Below are 23,874 nucleotides of genomic sequence, written 5' to 3'. Positions count from 1 at the left end.
CGTTCACACTTCACTTTTAGTCGTGGTCGTCCGTCGACGTTTCGGAGTCTCGACTATCATCGACTACAGCGAGCTCGGGGAATGCACTTACAAAATTTTATAGTAGAAAATCGTAAGCTTATTTTTGTGACAACGTAGAATGTGACAAGCCAACATTACATTTTGCTTCTAAATACGAAATCTCTTCGCTACTCCTCCACCGAGCGAGAGATAATGAATACGAATTTCATTAAAATCAATTTTGTGTATTCAGTTATATAAACGAAAACTATACAATTTATACTGAATTTAATACAGAGGACGATTTATACATAATAATTTTGAGTATATCTGTGGTGGGAAATTACACATCTACAACGAAAGGTCAAGGGAGTCGACGGGGCGACAGCGTGTAGTTCGCGTCGCGAGCCGCGGCAGTTTTAAACGCACCGAACCTCCCAGAAAGCGGCATATTCGTTCGAGCGATGGAGCCGACGTGGAGAACCACTCACTTTTGGAAATAGCGAATTTTATATGATAGGAGTAGGAGCGTTCGGTGAGCGGGACGCGGGCCTCTGAGGTACGATTTACATTCAAAACTACAACGACGGGCGGTGAACGAACTCATCTCGGGCACGACCTTCCACCGTGACCTCGTCGACAATAATGAAATCAGATGGTCCCAGACACGAGTCTGTAGAACCTAGTGTAGGACCGCCCCCAGGAGGGACGAACTCAGCGGCTGCGACGTACGCGCGGGCGCGCCCCGAGTCCGCCCCCCCCGGGAGGAGGCCCGAGCGGGGATCATTACAATATTATTACGTTAGTGCGGCTCCTCCTAATCTACATTTTACAACTGAACGTCATCACAAACCGTAACACATCAGAAGCTCAAGCGAAGCGTTACAAAACGTAAAACTAATATAATAATATACATTTTATATAAATATATTAATTTTGTTGATTCGTACATACTATTTTTCGGACTATCAAACTTACTATAGAATTGTTTCTACATAGTCGATGTCAGTTTGTGTTCATATCGATATTATCACAATAGACACAACGAACCCGTAGGCCGACTTCGAAGTAACTGTCGAATCGGCGCGAGTATAGCTGCTGTCCTCTACGTAACGTGCACGCTACGAACGGCTAAGCGAGACAGAGTCACGGCGCACGCCAGCCGATATGTCAAACGCTTCTAAGTCGGCCTACCGGTTGTTCTGTCTATTGCGATGTTAGTAGCGGGTGGTATGTGCGAGTACCATCATACTATGTACATTATCATGTCCAACTGAGCCCGATATTGTGTACCGTTGAATACAGTCAATATAATATAGACTCTAGACACCACCGTGTCCCTAGATTTCCACAAGTTAGGCTGGTTAGAAGCGCTCGCCCGAACGCGCAGTTCGACGGCTACAATTAAATATACAAGTAAATATATTTAAGTAGCCGCGAGGTCGCGCTTTCTCATACACACATTTGCTCGTTATCTCGCTGTGTAGCCGCGAAACCGCGCGTTCGCACCGCCGCGTATATCCAGCCTTCAACTCTCGCCGAGAGGCCCCATCCCGTCCCGCGCGGTTCACAATCGAGACCCTAAACATGACGCCGCGCAGGCATTATTCTATTGACTGTGTTCGACTATAGCTGACGAGCGAACTGGACCCTTTTACATGATTACGTTTAAACATTCGAACGCATGCCCACCCCGCGTACGTACTCAAAATTCGAGGTACTCGTTGTATACAAATATTTTTTTATCATACTTAATTCATTCACTACATATTTCATAGCATAGTAGATGATTAACTTTACGGCCTATTTGTGTCCGAAATGCATCATTCGGTACCGTGGTTTTCGCCCGGCGCATATCCACAGTTTTACATTATACTCCTAACCCTATTCACAGAACTATAAAAATATAACGAGAGAACAAAACTGTCTCGACAAAATATATCATAAACACAAACGAACGATGCGAACCACGGCACGCGTCGCTTCGCCGGGTGCAGGAAATAAAAAAAAAAACTTCGGTCAGGGCGAGCGAAAAGGCTGAAAAAATTAACAGAAATAATGCTGCCGTTTACAATAATTAGTGCTAATTTATATTCGCGAGCATTGGAATAGTGCAGCGACCGCTCAAAACCAAAATGAAGTCTGCACGAAGAATGATCGTGTAGACTGTAGAATGTGTGCGGGCTGCGGGCTGCGGGCTCCGGCGCGCGGCGGTGTAACTACAGCCGCTCCACACCGGCATCGGACAACGACTCGGACACGCCCGAGACGCCCCCGGGCCCCGACCGACACCGGCGTTCACAATTTTATGTCTACCTACGTACAGTAAAACTAATCGCTATCTACTTTAACATACAAACGGAGCCAATTTACATTCACTCGGTCGTGCATCTTATTGCTTCACAAATATTACAATATAAAAGCCGCGCTCTCGCGCGAGCCGAGCGCTCGCCCGCGGGCGCGGTGGACGTCCCTCCTCGCGGGACGTTCTTAATCCTTATTAACAGCTAACTTTACAAAAACATGGAGGTAAACATTTAAAAATCTTTACTCTACGTAATTACATACACTTTAAATAAAATAAAAAAATAATCAATAATAAGATACAACGAAGCTCTATTTAGTTTAAATAATGGAATAATCGATAGCGTCGCGCGACACGCACAGTCCACACCGCACAGTCCGCACCCGCGCGAGCAGCCCGCGGGCGGCCGGCGTCGCGGCTGGCGGGCGGCCGGCGGGCGGCTGGCGGCACGACGCGGCACATGGCATCCTACTTTCACCTGAAAATGCACAAACGAGTTTTACAGTAGCTGTAAACTGAACTTACTTATTTTATAGTTTTTTTTGTACTGGTAACATATTTTGTAATTGCACGTACCGTTAGACTAAAAAAATGCAAAAAAAATTGTTTTAATATTTGTTTTTTATTACACTTGTAGTTAAAGATTTTGTGAAAATGTCCTGCTATAAGCAAGAAAGGTAAAAACTAAAAACGCATATTTTGTTGTAAATATAAATACTAATTTTATTTTGTTTTTAATATTTCAGAAATATTTCAGTAAGCATTTTAGAAATCTACGTATAGCGGTTCTTAAGATACAGCCTAGAGACAGACAGACGGAGAGACAACGAAGTCTCAGTAATAGGATCCCATTTTTACCCTTTGGGTACGGAACCCTTAAAATTAGCTAGCGGTGCTAGCTTGGTGCGGACCTACCTGGCGGCGGCCGGCGAGCTAGGGCGGGCGGCGGGCGCCCTACTCCGGCGCTCATAACTTGTGGTTGGTGGTGAGCCAGGTGAGGCCCTCGTACAGCCCGTCGCCGGACGTGGCACACGACGGCTGCACGTACCAGTTGCGGTCGCGGATGCGCGTCAGACCCAGCTTCTCCTGGATCTCGTGCGGCTTCATCGCTGAAACGACATCGTTTCATACTCATTATTTCAAAAAAAAAAAGTATAATTATATTATTATTGATGTTACATAATAAGTCGGTCGGAGTATCGCAACGTTCCGTACACTTCCCCAGAACATATTTCCCCAGAATATCGCCAACCGACTTCGGTGGTTACTACGTAGCGAGTCATCGGTACCGAGGTGAATTAAACTGGATATCGACATTAGGCCGGGCCGAGGGCCGCAGCCTGCAGGACGGCTGAATATTTAAAGAGCGGACGAATGTAGGTCGGTCACGGGTCGCGGGACGCGGGGTGAAACTAGTAGGTAGTGCTACAAAATAGGTTTTAGTCAGCTAGATCTCGTCGTTACCGCTGTTGTCGTGTGTCTGTGTGTGATCGCTCGACACATAGACACACGACAACGGCGATAACGACGAGGATACCCACCGTCGGGCAAGTCCTGCTTGTTGGCGAAGATGAGTATGATGGCGTCGCGCATCTCGCGGTCGTTGATGATGCGGTGCAGCTCCTGCTTGGCCTCGTCGATGCGGTCACGGTCGGCGCAGTCCACGACGAAGATGAGCCCCTGCGTGCCGGTGTAGTAGTGGCGCCACAGCGGCCGGATCTTGTCCTGCCCGCCGACGTCCCACACGTTGAACTTGACGTTCTTGTACGTGACCGTCTCCACGTTGAAGCCCACCGTCGGAATCGTCGTCACCGACTGCCCGAGCTTCAGCTTGTACAGAATAGCTGGCGCCTGCTCAGGAAACTACGTGCACGAGATCGAATACGACGTAGCCGACGAGGTGCTAGTACCGTCTCCACTTACATGACTTACACGGACGACGACAGGATGAGCGAACGCTCGCCGTGTCGTATGTGTGAAGTGTGATCGTGTGAGATGTATGAGGTGTGATCGTACAAAGGATACTGGTCTTGCCGGCGGCGTCGAGGCCCAGCATCAGTATCCGCATCTCCTTGTTGCCGAAGATCTTCGACAGCAGCTTCCCCATCGCGCCGCCCGCTCCTCAACACCGCTACTGGAAACGAGACCGCATTTACCATTCATTATATCAATCCCACTTGCTTTAGACTGAAAAGTAAATGTTTATTTATCAATAGTTTGAAACTTAAAAATAATTATCAAAGAATTAATGTGCATTATATAATAATTTCCTGCTTAGTAGTGTAGATAATATTAGTATTATGAATCGAAAAGGTGCCTTACACTATAGTCTGTCAAAAAAGTGAAGAAATTAAAAAGTGGAAACATCGTAGTGTCTTCCCTTTTTTCTTAGATTGATTTGAAAGGGATGACACTACGATGCTGCCACATTTTAATTTCTTCACTTTTTTGACAGACTATACACCTTGCAGTGATACCGGAACCTAGTTTTTAATAAATATATTTTCTACTTTTAAAGGAATACCGTCTAGTGGTTTGAGGAATAACTTGTGTCTTAAAGTCAAACCACAATAAATTCGGGGAAGCGTGACTCAAACTAATTTGCCTCATAAATAATCAAAAACATACATATTTACAATTAAGGTACCACCTGCAAAAGCAGCGTAACTCGTAACTCGTATCAAACTAGGAGCAGCTGACTACGAAACGTGGGATATGATATGCGAATGTGGACACTGGACGGTAATAATAATTTGTCCATTAGCACGATACCTAGTCGATATACGACTTTGAAAGATCTACAGAGAGCTAATGAAACAAAAATACCCGAACCTTAAAGCGGAAAATTAAGGCGACGCCTCCATAATTTGGCTGTAGCGATATCGATTTTTCTCAGCAATGACTAAAGCTAAGAAATTAAAGTTCATTGTCAGTATTCATTATGTCTTTGTCTTTGAATTACCCATAGCATAACACGATTGGTCAACTTTTATAAGTAACTAGCTGTTGCCCGCGACTTCGTCCGCATTAGCATAGTAGATCACATCCCAAGTATTATTTATTTTCCAAAAATATTCAATGTACAGAATTGACTTTCCTACGATTTTATTCTAGTAGACTAATATATAGATGTTCCGCGCGGCTTCGCTTGCTTAATTTAGGAATTTCACGCAACCGTACATTTTTCCGCAAAAATAGCCTATGTCCCTTCCCGTGGTCTATTCTTCATGTTTGCCAAATAACATAAAAAATGCTCCAGTAGTTCTTAAGATAATAAGCAACTTCATATAATTTCCCCCGTTTTTTCCACATTTTCCTCTATTTCTTTGCTCCTATTAGTCTTAGCGTGATAAAATATAGCCTATAGCGTTCCTCGATAAATGGGCTATCCAACAGTAAAATAATTTTTCAAATCGGACCAGTAGTTCCTGAGATAAGAGCGTTCAAATAAGCCCTTTCATATAATTTCCCCCGTTTTTTCCACATTTTCCTCTATTTCGTCGCTCCTATTACTCTTAGCGTGATAAAATATAGCCTATAGCCTTCCTCGATAAATGGGCTATCCAACAGTAAAATAATTTTTCAAATCGGACCAGTCGTTCCTGAGATTAGCGCGTTCAAAAAAACAAACAAACTCTGCAGAATTATAATATTAGTATAGATAACACACAATGTTCAATCAAACAGACCTCTGTAAAAAAGGAATTCCTATTTTGCCAACAGAGGAGAGTGATTTAAGCTTCCAAAATTTCTACATAAATTGGTTCAAGCATACACTTTAATTTGCCCATAGCTTATATTATGAAATGTATTTATGGTTTTTAAATTATGCGACAAAAACCATTTTGTCGCTTACGCCCTTTCCATTTTTGCTGCTCCATCGCTTGTTTTTTGCCAGGTCGGCCTCTCATAGAAAACAAGCAATCTAAAACATATCCAACACGGTTTTTTACTTTAACGCGGCGTCACCTTAAGCCATCAAGCCCCATAAGCTCACCGGTGAGCGAGACACAATAGAATAACAATAGATTTCCAAGAATCCACGATCGAAGGATTAAAGACGGTCCTCGAGGCCTCTAACGACGGCAGTGATAAGTATTCAATTGATAAAAAGGACGTCTTGTTTTTAAAAATATCCCACCGTGCCACCGAATTCCGAAATAATTATTCGCTTTTCAGGCACCACAGTAATAGTGGTGAAGTGACGACCTTAACTACAAATTCGAATGAAACATTACAGAAGCTTGTATCTATTGGATCTGTAAAAAGCCATTAAAACCAGTAATACCGAGAAAAAATTTGTAGATATTTCGCCAGTCGCCAGCTAGCTGTCGATAAGGCAAATACCGCGGCCCGGTAGCCGCGATAGAAGTGACGCAAGCGCAGCCGCACTGCCTGACTCATCGGGACCTTCGACACTTTACTTGGCAGTTGGCGGACATTCTACGAGGTTTGAGTTTTGACCGATCGCTCATCACTGATCACGTCGATGATTTAAATATTATGGTGTCTTCGACATGTTCCGATTAGTGAAAAGGAACCGAGGGAATATTTTGATACGAAGGAAAATTAAGGCATAAAATAAAAGTTGCGGGACGGAGCCCTGTATGACAAAATTTTACGTAATATGAAACCACAAAGCCGTAGCCCATAAATATTATATTGCTCATTCGTGAGCGGTAGCTCGAATTGAAGCCTTCTAAAGTGTACATTTGTAGCGGTACTTTCCCACGGTGAACGCTTGAACCATTATTGTACTGGTTACCGAATAGACGAACATTCTAATTCGAAGTCGACAATTTGTCTTATAATAGTCATATTCCTTTTCGCATCCTACTTTTCTAGTGAACTTTTCGTGGGCACGTTTTGTATGCAAACAATATTCTATTATACTCTATTAAGTAAGTTACCAATATCCTGCGAGTACTTAAGAGGATACAACAGGGGCTAGAGAAATGAAAAAAAAGTACGTGTAATATCTATAGCTTATCCTTACCTCAAGCCTATACCGCAGAACGCGATAGAGACAACTGCAGAAAATCCAGAAAATCAACGATTCGTTGTCCCCTGATTCCTTCTCCAAAACTTAACCGATTTAAGTACTTTTTTCATTAAAGATTAAAAAAAGGCTTGAGCTGTGTTGTTGTTTTGCTTTTTTTGTAAAATCTAGCCAAATCTGTTTTCTGGACGTTTGAACACAGCGGAAAATCTGGCCATTTTGTTGGGTTTTTGAACGTTCATATCTTATTTAATAATTAAATTATGAAAAAAAAGAAAACATAGGGACATTGTATTAGTGGCCGTAGATATTCAGGAAAAAAACTATAACTCTACTAGCATTATCCAGGGAGGAAACAGGGGACAACGTTTGTATGGAAAAAAGGGCGGTGTGGAATCCTCTTAATAGGAGATCGGCCATCTTGGCGTTCATTGAGGCCTTTTTTTTTCACGTAGAGAAATGCATAAATGCATTCGACGCAGAGGATTGGGACTCCCGCTGCGGATATGTGGGGCTCATCGCGGCGAAGATGGTATGTGCCGCGACCCTACCCACTAAAACTCTGCGACGCTCCTCTCGCCACCCAAGACGAAGCCACGGGCACGACACACCCACCGCAACTCCGTCAGTGGCCGTCCGACCTTTGTCAGACCACACTCATTTGGGAGCGCTTCTCGCCCCGCAGGCCGACAGAGGCCCCCATTGAGAGAGGCCTATGTCCAGCAGTGGACGAATATAGGCTGATATGAAATGATGATGATGATGAAGTTATTTTAACAAGTATAATTCTGGTGTTAGATCGATGGCAGCGGTGAGTGGAGAAAAGCCAACAAAGGTCCACCGTCCACCACAAAATTATCACGCTCATACAACCTCCGCAGTCCGCGGTAAAATTACAGCGGTGCATCTCGGCGCTACGTATGTCGTACAATGAGTATTTTGATATCGTTGGTACATTGTACCATGTACAGTGTACAATGCCGCCCAAATGCCCGCGGCGGCCTCCGACCACGGAGCTAAATACTAAGAGGAGGTGTCGTAATCAAGTTTCCTTATGAAACGACGCGTGACAATTTGCGGGGTGAGGGGGTGTCAAGCTCCGCCCACTTCTCAATATTTCATCTATTGGCTAAAAGCAAAACTACTAGCTTAGGTCGATGTTGATGTTACTACGTAGTTCAACTAGGTATCTTACACTAGATGTCATTTTGTCTTGAATATTATGGGACGTACTCAGAACTTTAAAAAATGTATATTAATTATAATAAGGTCAATCAATAAAATTAGGGTTAGCATTTTGACTGATTTTTTAATGTAAAATAAGGGGACAAACGAGTAAACGGGTCACATGGTGGAAAGCAACTTTCGTCGCCCATGGACACTCGCAAGTCGCAACATCAGAAGAGCTGCAGGTGCGTTGCCGGTCTTTTATGAGGTAATAGGGTAGGGGAGGGTAGGGAAGGTAATAGGGTAGGAGAGGGTAGGGAAGATACTAGTGTATAAGCACTAGGTACTAGGTATTATTTAGGTAATAGGTAAGTACTCTGTTTCAAAATTTTCATGAATTTTTTTATATCAATTACCTACGGCTGCACTGGCCAAATGTCAGCGCGCGTGCATTAGCAAACAAAACTACCATTGTGATACTTAATAAAATAAAATAAAAACAAGTATGATTATTGTAATAAACTTATGCAAAATTATACGCATTTACGTCTGTAGGTATTATCTTTCAAAGGTTTGGCCATCTAGTGTCAAGTAGTATAATTAACGCTGAAAGCTGAAATGTTCTAGAACTTTCATATTTAAATTACATTTACGGATGAAATATGATGTTATTTATATTATCAGAACGTCTAGTCTGTCTGAGTAACTTTGACATTGTAAAACACAATAATATGTACTTACTTCATCCTTTTCTTGTTAAAAACGCGGAAAACACCAATTTATTGGGTGTCTCCTGACAAACGCTGAAAGTGTACTGATTTAAGCCCCGCCCACAATGATGACGTCAGGACCTAGTTGAAAATCACAGTGCACAGTTGCTTAGGCCAGCTCCTCTTTGTATTAGCTCTGTGCCTCGGACGATGAGCGTGCTCTTGATCGCAAACCGCAGGGTTGTCACCCCGACTGTGACGTCGCGCTCGCAACGGAACCACATAATATCTCCACCTCCGCACCGCTCCTCAAACCTCAACACCACCTGACAGTCCGCGGACTCCGCCCGCTTCATTTGAACCTAATTACTAATTAGTAATTAAATATCGCACTGCCCGTTCATCTCACGGGAATTGACAGCATTTCAAATATTTACCGACTTCCAAAAAGGAGGAGGTTATACGTTCGGCTGTATGTATCTTTTTTTTTTTGTATGTTCAACGATAACTCAACCGTTTGTGATCCGATTTTCAAAATTTTTTTTGTGTTGTATAGGGTTTTACTCGAATTTGGTACCATGTTCACAAAAGTGGTGATCTGGGATGGGATCCTGGAAGAATCGAGGGGACTCCTTGAAATTTGTATGAAAACATACAGTGATTTCATTTTTTTCTGAAGCATTCGAGGTAAATGCTACCAAAAAGTAAGATTTCACACCAGGTGGATCCGAAGGTACCCAACAGAACTTTTGAATCCTTATAGATACAGGTTCGGGGATTTCGGCGTTGTTTAATCAACTGAAAGCATAAGCCAATACATCAATTTATTTGATCATCATCATCAAAATCATAATTATGCCATGGGTCATCACATTATGAGCCAATTATTGATGCTTTTCGTGATATTTTGCATCGAAGCAGATGTTTTTGATGATTATTTCGCTGTTTGTGGACCGATTTTCAAATTTCTTGTGTTGTTGTATAGGATATAATCTTGATTTTGTATAATAATTACGAAAGTGGTGAGCTGATGATGGGATCTATGAGCAATCGAGGGAAATCCTTGAAATTTATCAAAAGACTCATAGTGGTTAAAATGTTGTTTCTAGTGACTTAAACATATGTTACGAATAAGAGAAAGTTCATACGAAGGTGTCTCTTAGTCCAAAGGCACTGAAGAGAACTCCTGAACCTTTAAAGATAAAAGTTTTTAAATTGCAGCATCGCTTAGATAACTGCAAGCATTTACCACAATTTCGCTTACAGTAACATAATGTGAATAGTTAACATTCGTAGTGGTTAAAGCCTTATCTTGTAGATAACTAAAGAGAGTGAAATTATTATTTTTAACAAAAAATTAAAACCGACTTCCAAGGTAAAAACAATAATAATATGAACTAAAAAGTATTAAATAACTCTTACTCTATAATAGTGCCTTTTTCAGAATTCGTCTAAATCTCAACTATTTCTGTACATACTACAGTCTTCATTACTTTGTACAACTAATTTTTCCCCATTGATTGGGCACCAGTCACGTATCTGGCAACCCGATTATCTACGCACACAACAATATTTGTGCATTGTTTTACACACAATACAATATTGAGGTGCCGCATTCGGGAATCTGTGTTTTCTATACAGCGCGGTATCTAGTCGAGCGCGCGCGCGAGACCAATCATTTATCTAAGGTGTTTAGATCTGCATTATTTTCGTTCCTACAAGCAAAGGTATCGTATTCTGCCGTACCAACGACGTCACAAGTGGATTTTTCGTTTTAATTTTTTTCTCGGAAATTAATGATTTTAAAAATCTGTAATTTTTTTTTGGACTTCGGAAATAAAAACAAAGAAATGGTATTTTTTTATTTTTGATGATTAATTAAATGAAATGTTGTCAATTACAATATATTTTCTGTTGATAGATCGCGCGCCGAGGTGGAGCTAAACGTGTGCTTAAATAAGACGGTGGCGAGATACGTAATCTGCCGAGACAATGTGGAGAAAGTCCTGGGCGTTATCGTCACATCGATACTGGGACTGGCACGCACTGCCGCGGGCCGCCACGTGCGACTTCTCAGTTCTCACGTCCTTACAATATCACCCCAGTCCGTACCTAGTTAGTGTGGAAGGAAATTAAAACAACGAATTATATTATTATTATTTTTTCGTGCCTTTATCGCCATATGAGTCGCCAGTCGCCACATTTGCGACACGAGCCCAGGCGCGGTCGCAGCCTGAAGTTTTGGAGGGGGTCACACAAAAAAAAAATATCGCTGTTATAGGATAACTAGAAATTTCCCTTTATTATTTAGCAAGATTTTGAGATTTTTCAATTTGACCTTAGATTTTGGGGGGCCCATGTCCCCTGTGACCCCCCCCCCCCCCCCCCCTTCGGACCGCGCCTGCACGAGCCATCGCTTACACTAAATGAATGAACTCCTACCTAAGTGTAATAGGTGACGACCGTGGTATCGTGTCAAGAATGCAGGGAACGTCTATAACTGATCTTCGCCATCTCCGCTGAGCTGGGGCCGCGCCGGTGTCGAATTCAATTTTCTCCAACGGTTTAGATAACGAGGAGGTTAGAATTTCTGATTACAAAATCTTACCGAAATGTAGATCTTTTAGGGAACGCTCGGGCCTCGGTTAAGCCGAGAACCCGGACTCACAGAAGGCGAGTAGCCAACTAATCTTAAAATAATAGGGCTCTGACTTCTGATATGTGTTAGGTTTAAGGTCATAGTGAATTGATACGTAACATCCTCACCGAGCGAGGTGTCTGTGTTTAAACACTTTCAACAAGTCACCACTCGAGCGATAAAATCAATAGCCCGACCAGGCATGAAGCCAAGTCACTCTCAAAAATCTACCTCACACCAGACTCACACCTGGCGGCCGACAAATAGGATTGCGACTGCGAATCGGCGCTAAATAATTATTGTAAATAAAGCTTTACTACTATACCTACTCGAATCTCAGTCATATTCATCAACAGAAACCCGTAAAGTTTGTACTCTCACATGAGTCACACCCTCTAATATCACGAAGGCTCGTGAATCGTGTATTTGCGAACGTAGTGAGAGGAACGTCGATAACGAGTAGCAAACTAACTATTTAAATACGAAATAATTAATTTAAACCCACCGGAAAACTCGTTGTTTACAATCCATCTCTTAGTCATATTACAATCTCGCGGTGTTTACAATCGTACGGTGACATATATACAAGAATTGCTCGTTTAAAGATATAAGATATAACACTCGTTCTGCTCCCATGTTTACACCGCACACGGCACACCATTGACAGAGCAAACACAAAGACGCGGGAGAAAAATTTACATCACCGCGGACGATAGAAACCGGGCGGCTCGCTCTTATTATTTGTCAAAGTTTACAAAGAAAAAGTTTCGACGGTTCCAAATTTCCTACCTTGACCCTTGCGGGACATACTATTGGCAAAGAATATAATATACACTACGCGAACTATTGGAGTACCTTTCGGACTTTTCGACGCGAGGCGACGCGATGTATGGAAATGTGTCAGGCTATAAAAAGCTCGGTCGCAACGTGTTTACATCAGCTGAATGTCGGCGTCCGAGCGGGGACGTCGGAGGACTCAGAGGAGTTTGTTCACCTCGCTGTATGCTCATTGCTCAATGCACATGTCACATCGCTCAGATTTTCGGTTGCGTACATCTTTTTGAACTTCCTTTCGTAGTTTGATGAGTGTTATACTCGATTTAATAACATTCATCGGATTAGTTTAGAGTTTTAGACGAGTACCGTTTTACCGAAAGACAGGGACTACACCGTGCTCCGGCGGTCGGCTGCCGGCTGCCGGCTCGGCTCGACCTTGACCGGGAGTGCGCCGAGTTGGACGCGGCCGTCACGCGGGCGGCGCGGGCGGCCGGTGGCGAGTCGGCGACATGTGCTCTAATCTCGGCGCTGCCATACGAAATCGCTAAAACCTTATATCTGCTGGATTGCGAATTTGCGATAACTGTTATTGTGAAGTAATCTAATATTTTGTCACTAACTTAAATAAACACGCTTTGGAGCACTGACATAGTATACATACTACTAAGTACTTACTAACTCAGTGCTTTGGAGGGTTATTTTAGCTTACATTTTGATCGCAGAAATATTTTTTAACCCCCGACAAAAAAGAGGGGTGTTATAAGTTTGACGTGTCTGTCTGTCGGTCTGTCTGTGGCATCGTATCATCCAAACGGGTGGACCGATTTTGATCTAGTTTTTTTTTTGTTTGAAAGCTGACTTAATTGAGAGTGTTCTTAGCTATAGTTCATCATCATCAGCCTGCTCCGCGGTTCATCTGGTTCGTGAAGGGCCGATTAGCAACTTGCAGTCGTTTGGTGGGCTTTATTGCATTCTAGTTCGTGACATTTATGAATATTTACACGTTAATGGAAAGTTGACCTGGTGCTGCAGCATCACCTGGTAATCAATTATAAGGTACCCAACTCCTCACCAACTTAGAGCAATGGTTTAGTGTTTGGGCCCATTTTAATTGCGACAACTAGTAAGACATAAATAACCAATAAATTTTTGCATGCTGCTGCTGCAGCATCACCTGGATTCTATAGGAGTCGAGCTCCATATGAACCCAAAGTGGAGGTTTCATGTTTGGACTCATATTGACGGCCTCATCCAAAAGGACATTGCTAGATGGTATTCATTCGGATATAATGATTATGTTGATAGGAATTATTCTGCACTATAACCAACACAAGTTTTACGTGGGAGAGCCATGCTTCGGCACGAATGGGCCGGCTCGACCGGATAAATACCACGTTCTCACAGAAAACCGGCGTGAAACAGCGCTTGCGCTGTGTTTCGCCGAGTGAGTGAGTTTACCGGAGGCCCGATCCTCTAACCCCTACCCTATTCCCTTCCCTTTCCTTCACTACCCTCCCCTATTACCCTATTCCCTCTTAAAAGGCCGGCAACGCACTTGCAGCTCTTCTGATGCTGCGAGTGTCCATGGGCGACGGAAGTTGCTTTCCATCAGGTGACCCGTTTGCTCGTTTGCCCCCTTATTTCATAAAAAAAGCATGAAATATATAATAATTAAATTAAGAAATTAAAAAAAAAAACCGCCAAACAAATTTAAAAAGTAATGAGATAATATTATATTTTACTGACTTTAAGTTTAAATCGACGGCGACGGCGCGGGTGGCGGCGATGTTTCGCGTGATTGGCTGATAGCGCGACATAGGAAGACCCGGCCGAGAGCTAGTAAGCGACGGCGACGCAACCGAGGCGTCGCGTCGCGTCGTTGCCAGTTGGCTGCCGACGACGTGGGTCAGTTGGCTTCCTACGATCGATTACATACAGCCGGCAATCATGCCTGATATGGGAGGGTTGCACTGATTTTCTTCCTTACTATAACCTTATAATAAGTAGGTAATAAAATAATTACTTATATTATTTTAATATTATAAAATATTATGTAAAAGTGAGTTTATTTCTTTGTTTGTTACGTTTTCTCGCCTTTTATTTATTTATTTCGAGAATACCCTTTAAACTTTTTCTTGTCCACATTTACACAGTAATTATAAGCTGTGAATAAATATACAGCTGCAGCTGTTAGCGACTCAACATCCATTTTGAATCCGTCCGCACATTGGCGCGATCCAAAGCATACTGAACGACCTTCCTATGTGTGGATTACTTACAAACGCCGTTGCAAGCGCACTGCCAACGCGTCTGCAGACGCGTTGGCCAACGCGTTTGCCTATGTCGAGAGCCGCCATTATAGAAAGATGTTGGGCAAGCGTTAGCGCGATGTAAGAGACGCACGGCGCCATCTAGTATGAATTTTTGGAACTAACTTAATTTGAACAAATTTTCGTATTTTCACCCCCTTACAACCCTTTTTTCCAGTAAAAAAGTAGCCTATGTCCTTTCTCAGGCTTTAGACTATCTATATACAAAATTTCATTACAATCGGTTCGGTAGTTTTGGCGTGAAAGCGAGACAGACAGACAGACAGAGATACTTTCGCATTTATAATATTAGTATAGATTTAGCCCGTATTATATTTTTTATTGAAGTGACTAAATAAGTATGTCACCATAGCAACGTCCATCGCTATCCCGTCGCACAAACAATGGTCGCCGTCAGTCTCGAGTTGTAATAATTTACTATTATTTATTCAACAAATGCTATAATACTTATCAATATAAAAAGTACCCAGTAGCCGATTCTCAGACCCACTGAATATGCATATAAAATTTGGTTAAAATCAGTAAAGCCGTTTCGGAGGAGTGAGGACGCTATCTAACATTGTGACACGAGAATTTTATATTAGATTTATTTATATTAGGCTACATAGGCCTAATTTTTTCCGGGAAGAGTCCGGAATCAAGACAATGTACCTAGTTTTTAGAATGTAAAAATGACACCGTAGGTCACCAACTGGCAACAAGACAACTATGGAGTTTAAAGGGTTGACGCCACAGTGCACAGTTGACGGTATCATGACTCACATCGACAAGACTCCGCCGACGAGCGGGAACCATTCCACCACGCTGGGTGACGCTGGGCTCGTGACACAGCTCTCACTCTCTACCGGTATGCGCACAACCTGCAACAACAACACATTCACATCACTTACATGGGCGCCGGCAGGGGGGTGCCAGGGGGTGCACTTGCACCCCTTGGGAATCTCGGAATCAACAGGAATTATTGAAATAAAAAGCATTTTGTAACCCTATTACCATGCCGTACAAAGATAGTTTGTAATGTTTCAGCGCTAAATGTATTCTGTTGACGTAAATGGACAGTGACTGTTGTTCGTAAAAACTAAAAAGTAAAAAGAAAAGAAAGAAAAGTAAAATCTGCACCCCTTGGAAATTATTTCTGCCGGCGCCCATGTTCACTTACGTCTTACCAGTTACCAGTTACCGACGATTAGTCATATAGCACATTAGATAATTGAATTTTTACGATTTGAATTAATCATAATCAAATTACATACATATTTTACTAAATTACACAGAAATATTCATGCATTCTTAGTAGTAATCACGTATTTCCTATACGCACTTTGTCTCATGCAAATTTAGTAATAACTAGCTGTTGCCCGCGACTCCGTCCGCGTGGACTTCAGCTTTAGGCACGCGGTAGTTCCCGACATAGAGTAACTTATATTATATAGTAAGTAGTTACCGTTGAACCATGTAGGCTACCACGACAGAGGTGCTTCCGCGGTACGCTTACTTCAAACTTCAATGTTTACACTTTACAGCAGACAGACACGTCACACATAAAACGCCCCTATTTTTGCGTAGGAGTTAAATACTGGGGAGTGGGGTCGAAGTCAAACATCAACCCTTCTTAATATTTAAAAAAAATGCATTAGGTATAATTAATCCTTACCACCTCTTATAGCAACACGTTTGAGTAAACGCTTGTGCGATGTAGGAGATATGAATTTTCGGAACTAACTTAATTTGAACAAATTTTGTTAATGGAATCAGGCTTAATTTAAACTATGGATTTCCGCGTACAATTTGCCAAGGATGAGATGACACTTTTGGAAAAGGGTCTTAAATATAATATCACTCCTAATATTAATCAGAATGCTTTGGAAATGCTTGCGGTGGATTCGGAAATAACTGCCGTAGTTAATAAGAAAGATAACATGGTTAAGGGCTTACTAGCCAACGAAATCAAAGGTACTCCTTCCGGTTCTTCTTTTAACCCCGAAAGAGTGGCTTTGAGGTCATTAAAACAAACAATAGATAATAATAAGTAATATCGAAAGCGGATAAGGGTAACACAGTAGTAGTGATGGAGCGCGACGATTATTTGGACAGAGTAAATTACGTGATTCAGGGTGAACAATTTCTAAGGGTTCCTTCTGACCCAACAAACAAGTTTTTAGCTAAGCTTAAATTAGCCATTAATAACAATCAATATTTCTTTCAAACTGAATCATCAAAGAAAAAACTCATCCCAATGAATCCTCGCGCACCATCACTGTACCGCTTGCCAAAGATTCACAAAACTGATATTCCCATGGGTCCAGTTGTCTCATACATAGGTGCACCAGCATACGAGCTGGCAAAGTCACTAAATTTCATAATAAAAGAAAAGCTCTCATTTCGGTCACCTTATGCCATAAAAAATAGTCTACAATTAGTCAACAAAATTAAAGATGTGACTTTGCCACCTCGTTGCAAATTAGTTTCACTTGACGTCGATAGTTTATTCACTAATGTTCCATGAAGGAAACATTGGGTATTTTAAGGTATTTTGGCAACAGAAATACATAATCGATGAAAATTTCAACTCTCTAGTTCTACCGTTCTTGAGATGCATCCTAGAGACAGATAGACATACAGACAGACGGACAGACGGACAGACGGACAGCGGACAGACATCGAAGTCTCAGTAATAGGCTCCCGTTTTTACCCTATGGGTACTGAACCCTAAAAAATGAACTAAATAAAAGAAAAAACAACGTAAACCAGCTTACAAAAAGAAATGAAATCCCACCAAAATCATTTTCATGTAAAAATGTTGCCAAGATGAGCACATAATAATTTTATAGTTCGTCATGTCAAAAATTAGTGAGATCTCATGTAGAGCCAAGTTTTTAACCTTACATACTCAGCCCTAAATCTAAAAACCTTAATTTTACACTAAAGCGCGGCAAAATATTTGATAATAACATTATAATGTGTCAGCCGCACGAGAAGAATCTAAAAACTCTACACATTAGTCAAAATCGGTGGCTTGGCCATTTTGTTATTCGTCAGGGCTTTGAACTTAATGATATTATACCGTAACTAATGATAAATGGCCAGGCCACCGATTTTAACTAATGTGTAGAGTTTTTAGATTCTCCTCGTGCGGGTGACACATTATAATATTATTATCAAACATTTTGCCGCGCTTTAGTGTAAAATTAAGGTTTTTAGATTTAGGGCTGAGTATGTAAGGTTAGAAACTTGGCTCTACATGAGATCTCACTACTTTTTGACATGACGAACTATAAAATTATTATGTTCTCATCTTGGCAACATTTTTACATGAAAATGTTTTTGGTGGGATATATATTAGTACTTAGTAGAAAGGGAAAGACTGTTCTAGAGTACCTAAGATATTATGGAATTAGTGTCACCCACAAATTGTGTCTCAAACTCTCAACTCTCAAGTAGAATGATTGAATCATCAATCATCATGTTTACTAGTTGATACCACTCCCTGCTACAATATAGGCTGCCGTGCTATTAATTCCGACAATTATTACAGAATATGACGCGCCGCACAGTCTTAGATAGTTCCTGCTTGTGTAATGTGTTAGGAGCCCTTTCCTAGGGAAAACAAATCTATAAGGTTTGGTGGAAAAGATCTCTTAAAGAGATAAGTACGCCGTTGCATTATTATAACTTTTAAATGTATCATTGTAACTCTGTGCATAAAGAATAAATAAATAAAATAATACCTAAGTCTTATCTGTTTTAATATTATGATTTATAAATAATAGGTATTAACATAATTATGTTTCTAGTGTTTCTTGTGTTTTTTTGTAATAATGTAATTTTAAGCTAAAATAATGAAAGATTTAGCCATGGGAAAGAATTCAGACATTTCAGCTAGAAATAAATCTAAAATTTAGACACCTTAGAGTCATAGCAATCATACTCAGAGAGAAATTGCGAGATAAGCATTAAGCAGGCGTTTCCCAGTCTACACTTTGAAATATAAAAAGGTGATGAACCTAAAAAAATCTTTATCAAAATAGCGAGTTGATAAATGTGGTAGAAAACGTCTTTCGACTGCTTGAACAGAAGAAGGAAACAAGGCGTTTTATTGTTGAGAACAGAAAAAAAACCCTATTAATCATCTAACAAAGCTTTTATGACTTATAAAAGTTTTGTTAAATGATTATAGCGCAGCTTTATCTAACAGAATGCTAAGGCGAAACTGAAGAAACTGAATTTCAGTTGTTTCAGTCCTTCGAAAAATGTTTACTCCAGATACATGCATGTTAAGCGATTGGCGTTTGCTAAAATGTAAAAACACTGGTCTGAGGAATACTGGAAGGAGGGAAACAAGTTATTTTAATTGCATTTTTTTTAATTATAAAGATAAAGGCGTGACCTTAATATGACCCAATTGATTCAGATCCTCCAGGACAATCCCTAGTTTGTTCACCGAAGGCGACATGTTTTTTTTTTTTATCAAAGCTGTGTAATTGAACCAGTGGAACCTCCTTCGTCGGCTACGACATGGGGCGAGATTCGCTCAATGGGGAATCGTCGACTACAAGCTTGGTTGAAGAACCCATGCGTTAAGACCAATATCTGCTAGTTTTACAAAGTCATCTCCATTCCCAGATGGCTGTATAGCAGCCAGACGGGACCTGCATATGTATGAAGGACTCTGCACCTTACTATAAGGCTAAAAAAATATTAACTTTTTTAAAGATATTTTTTTTTCCTTATGAGACACAAAAATATTGTTTTTCAAGTGATTATAATAATTTGGCCACCGACGGTAAATGCTCCAAAATTATTTTGTTAGCAATTTGACATTAGCGATATTAGAAACGCGCGCAATTTGCCTGCTAGAGTGGCGACTGGCGAGTGGCGAATGGCGCGGGCGGCGGGCGAGAGCGTGTCAACTTCCCGTCACAACACTATCGGCCCGCGCGCACCCACGACCTCCCGGCCTACGTACCTATTTCAAAGTTACTTCCAACTTTGATTTTGTCTACAAAAATCATATTTCAAAATAGCCAGGTGGCTATGCATGCTGATGCACTTATTGGACACTGGTCTCACATCTACATTCAGTTAGTCAAAAATTCGTGGCATCAACAAAATAATAGCAATGCAGCTAATTTAACTGTTACAGAGTAATCTGGGTCAGGTTTGTGCGAATATATATTAGCTAATATATTATATCTGGGGGCACGGGAGTGCCCCCGCCAAGATGAGCCAAGCGAAGCGCGCAAGGGCACTACCTACCTTTTCTCGAAACGTTTCGTCGTATTTTTGAACCCTCGTAACTTTGGTTTGAATAATGCCAGATAGTTGAAATTTTTAAGACATAATGACATGGGTATAGTTATTAAATGCGTAAAGTTTGAATATCGTAGCTATTATACTTAAGATTTTATAGGCGTCCAAAAACCCACAATTTGGTCACTGACTCACCGATCATCAAAACTGTTAGGGTACTTCCTGAAGTCTTAGAAAGCTGAAATTTGGGATGTAACTTAATATTAGTATCGAAACAACAAAAAAATTATCAAACCCATCTTTACCTATATCCGTACCATGATAGAGCAAAATTAGGCAAAAATTTGTGTTTTTTGTATGGGAGCCCCCCTTAATTTTTTATTTTATTTTAATATTATTATTAAATATTAAAGTAGACATATAACTAAGGACTTTGAGAAAAATTCAAGTACCTACCTTTTGCCATTATTGATATAGAGCAAAAAAGGCAAAAAAAATTACGTTTGTTGTATGGGAGCCCCCCTTAAATATTAATTTTATTTTGTTTTTAGTAGTTGTTGTTACAGCGGCAACAGATATACATAATCTGTGAAAATTTTAACTTTCTAGCTATTAACGTTCTTGAGTCAGCCTGGAGACAGACAGACAGACAGACAGACGGACAGACAGAAAGACAATGAAGTCTTAGTAATAGGGTCCCGTTTTTACCCTTTGGGTACGTAAGTACGTAAGTTCAAAGAATAGTCGTAGTCTTGGCATTTCTTTGCAAATATTTAATTAATAAGAATATTTCATTACTTAATTATGATAATAATAATTAGTTACTTATCTATCAATCTATTTCAAGTTTACTTAACTTGAAACAGATCGATAAGGAATTGTAGGATAGTTAGTATAGTAGGTCTTGAAATATTTTTTTTATGCAAACATCGGTTTACGGTTTGTTAAAAACAAAAAAGTTACTTCGAAAGTTAAACGGCTATACCAAACATCTTCGCGTCATCGATAGTGCGATGTAGGTGCCCAACAGTGACACCTCTTGTCGATTAGAGTGCATTAACAACTATATGAAACTGTTCGGGCAAGCTATATCGCGATGTAAACGACCAGCAGCGACATCTATTATTATCAAAAGGAAAAAATAGCAACAAAATCACGTTTGTTGTATTATTGCTATAGCGGCAACAGAAATACATAATCGATGAAAATTTCAACTCTTTAGCTTCTACCGTTCTTGAGATACATCCTAGAGACAGATAGACAGACATACAGACGGACAGCGGACAGACATCGAATTCTCAGTAATAGGGCCCCGTTTTTACCCCTTGGGTACGGAAATTTAAAAATAAGGTGAAAGTTTATAATTTATATGATAGTCGATAAGTCACGACGGGCGTCGCTAGATGCATGAGATATACATCCAAAAGACAGATAGACAGACAGACAGACATACAGATGGATAGCGGACAGACAATGAAGTCTAGTAATAGGGTTCCGTTTTTAACCTCTGGGTACGGAAACCAAAAAAAATACACCCAAAAAAAAAAAAGAAAAAATCGGCCAAGTGCGAGTCGGACTCGCGCACGAAGGGTTTCGTACAGTTATAGAGCGAAAGTAGGGGAAAAAATTGTGTTTTTGTATGGGAGCCCCCCTTAATTATTTATTTTATTTCAATTTTATTATCAAATATTACAGTACGTATATAATTTTGGGAGTCCCCCTTAAATATTTACTTTATTTTGTTTTTAGTATTTGTTGTTATAGCGGCACCAGAAATACACAATCTGTGAAAATTTCAAAGGTCTAGCTATAGAGGTTCTTGAGATACAGCCTGGAGACAGACTGAAAGACATTGAAGCCTCAGTAATAGGGTCCCGTTTTTACCCTATGGGTACGGAACCCTAAAAAATGAACTAAAAGAAAAAACAATGTAAACCAGCTTACAAAAAGAATTGAAATCCCACCAAAAACATTTTCATGTAAAAATGTTGCCAAGATGACAACATAATATTAATATTATAGTTCATTGTGTCAAAAAGTAGTGAGATCTCATGTAGAGCCAAGTTTCTAACCTTACATTCTCAGCCCTAAATCTAAAAACCTTAATTTAACTCTAAAGCGCGGCAAAATATTTGATAATATTATTATAATGTGTCAGCCGCACAAGAAGAATCCAAAAACTCTACACATTAGTCAAAATCGGTGGCTTGGCCATTTTGTTATTCGTCAGGGCTTCGAACTTAATATACCGTAACTATAAATGATAAATGGCCAGGACACCGATTTTGACTAATGTGTAGAGCTTTTAGATTCTCCTCGTGCGGCTAACACATTATATTATTATCAAGTATTTTGCCGCGCTTTAGAGTAAAATTAAGGTTTTTAGATTTAGGGCTGAGAATGTAAGGTTAGAAACTTGGCTCTACATGAGATCTCACTACTTTTTGACACGACGAACTATAATATTAATATTATGTTCTCATCTTGGCAACATTTTTACATGAAAATGTTTTTGGTGGGATAGTAACAAATTATTTTCTTATAAGAAAATATTTTGTTAATTTGTAATATTATGAAAGTCATCTTCCATACTAATATTATAAAATATCTAGTGGTTTTTTTTTTTTTTAATTGTTTTTAAGTATTTTGAGAATATTTCAAGTGCCTACGTGTAGCCATTATTGATATGTAACATAGAGCAAAAAATACCAAAGAAATCAAGTTTGTTGTATGGAAGCTCCTCTTAAATATTTGATTTATTTTGTTTTTAGTATTTTTTGTTAAATAGTGGCAACAGAAATACATAATCCGTGAAAAATTTCAACTCTCTAGCTATCACCGTTGTTGAGATACAGCCAGAGACAGACAGACACTTATTTGATAATCTGGTAAACAGTGGCCAAAATAGCAGGAACATAATATATGTGTGATAATGAGCCACTATTAGTTCATTTGATTTTCAATTCACCTCTGACCCCAATTCCAGACTGTCCAGAGAGACTCGGATTTTGTCAATAAGAAGTACAGTTGCACAAGCTGTTAATTGTTATACAAACTTAATTACATTTTCTGGTTAGTATTATATGTTTGCTTTGAGAGTTTAATAACCTGCACCTAAATTTAGGCCTTAATGAAGTGCCCAGCTAGAGTTGGTTTAATAGAAATTGGTCCTCCTATTAGATAAACATAGGCATCTAATTATTATAATATTAGATGAAAATTTCGTAATTTTCATACAATAAGTCGATAAATTTAAGGGCACGGTGTTATTTGGAGTTTTATAACTAACGAGTAAGGAATGGTATAAACTCAGCCCATCCCATATCCGCCACAGGAATGAGGTTAGGCGCAAATATGTTTGCATCTGAAAACTATGTAGCAAATCAATTAAAAAACGAGTCATCGCGGGTCCGCTCTGCCGATTATCAAATCGGTAATGTCATACAGGAAAGGCGGAGCCGCATAGACCGTCAGCGGGCTAGAGCGATGGCGGTCAAATAACGGCCAACCGAACGTCCGCTACCGACCGCACTCGTTCGGACCGTCGAGTGTTCATTTGCAAATTATAATCTAAAACCATAAGCATTCCTAATTACTGTTTTTAACTCACCACATGACACTTATTTTCACAAATTTTTCACCACCATTCACTCACAACACAAAACATTCCACATCCACGATTGACAAATGAAAATCAA

At 40.4% G+C, this 23,874-nt stretch overlaps 1 protein-coding gene across 2 annotated transcripts; it reads right to left on the bottom strand.

Annotated features, from left to right (window-relative positions):
• Positions 1-228: 228 nt before the first annotated feature.
• Positions 229-23,874, bottom strand: LOC121730106 (ADP-ribosylation factor 6). Of its 2 annotated transcripts, none has more exons than XM_042118950.1 (6): positions 23,787-23,874; positions 15,689-15,786; positions 4,331-4,439; positions 3,847-4,149; positions 3,221-3,414; positions 229-2,783 (listed from the first exon to the last, which is right to left on the bottom strand). In XM_042118950.1, the coding sequence occupies exons 3-5, from the start codon at positions 4,410-4,412 to the stop codon at positions 3,272-3,274; spliced, it is 528 nt and encodes a 175-aa protein (XP_041974884.1). In that variant the 5' UTR covers positions 4,413-4,439; positions 15,689-15,786; positions 23,787-23,874; the 3' UTR covers positions 229-2,783; positions 3,221-3,271. The 2 variants fall into 2 exon arrangements, with proteins under 2 accessions (XP_041974884.1, XP_041974885.1); XM_042118951.1 differs by having other exon boundaries at positions 4,331-4,436.

The sequence above is a fragment of the Aricia agestis genome, chromosome 9, assembly GCF_905147365.1.
Source record: "Aricia agestis chromosome 9, ilAriAges1.1, whole genome shotgun sequence".
In the NCBI taxonomy this organism is placed as follows: Eukaryota; Metazoa; Arthropoda; class Insecta; order Lepidoptera; family Lycaenidae; genus Aricia; species Aricia agestis.
This window is presented reverse-complemented; position numbering and strand designations above follow the sequence as displayed.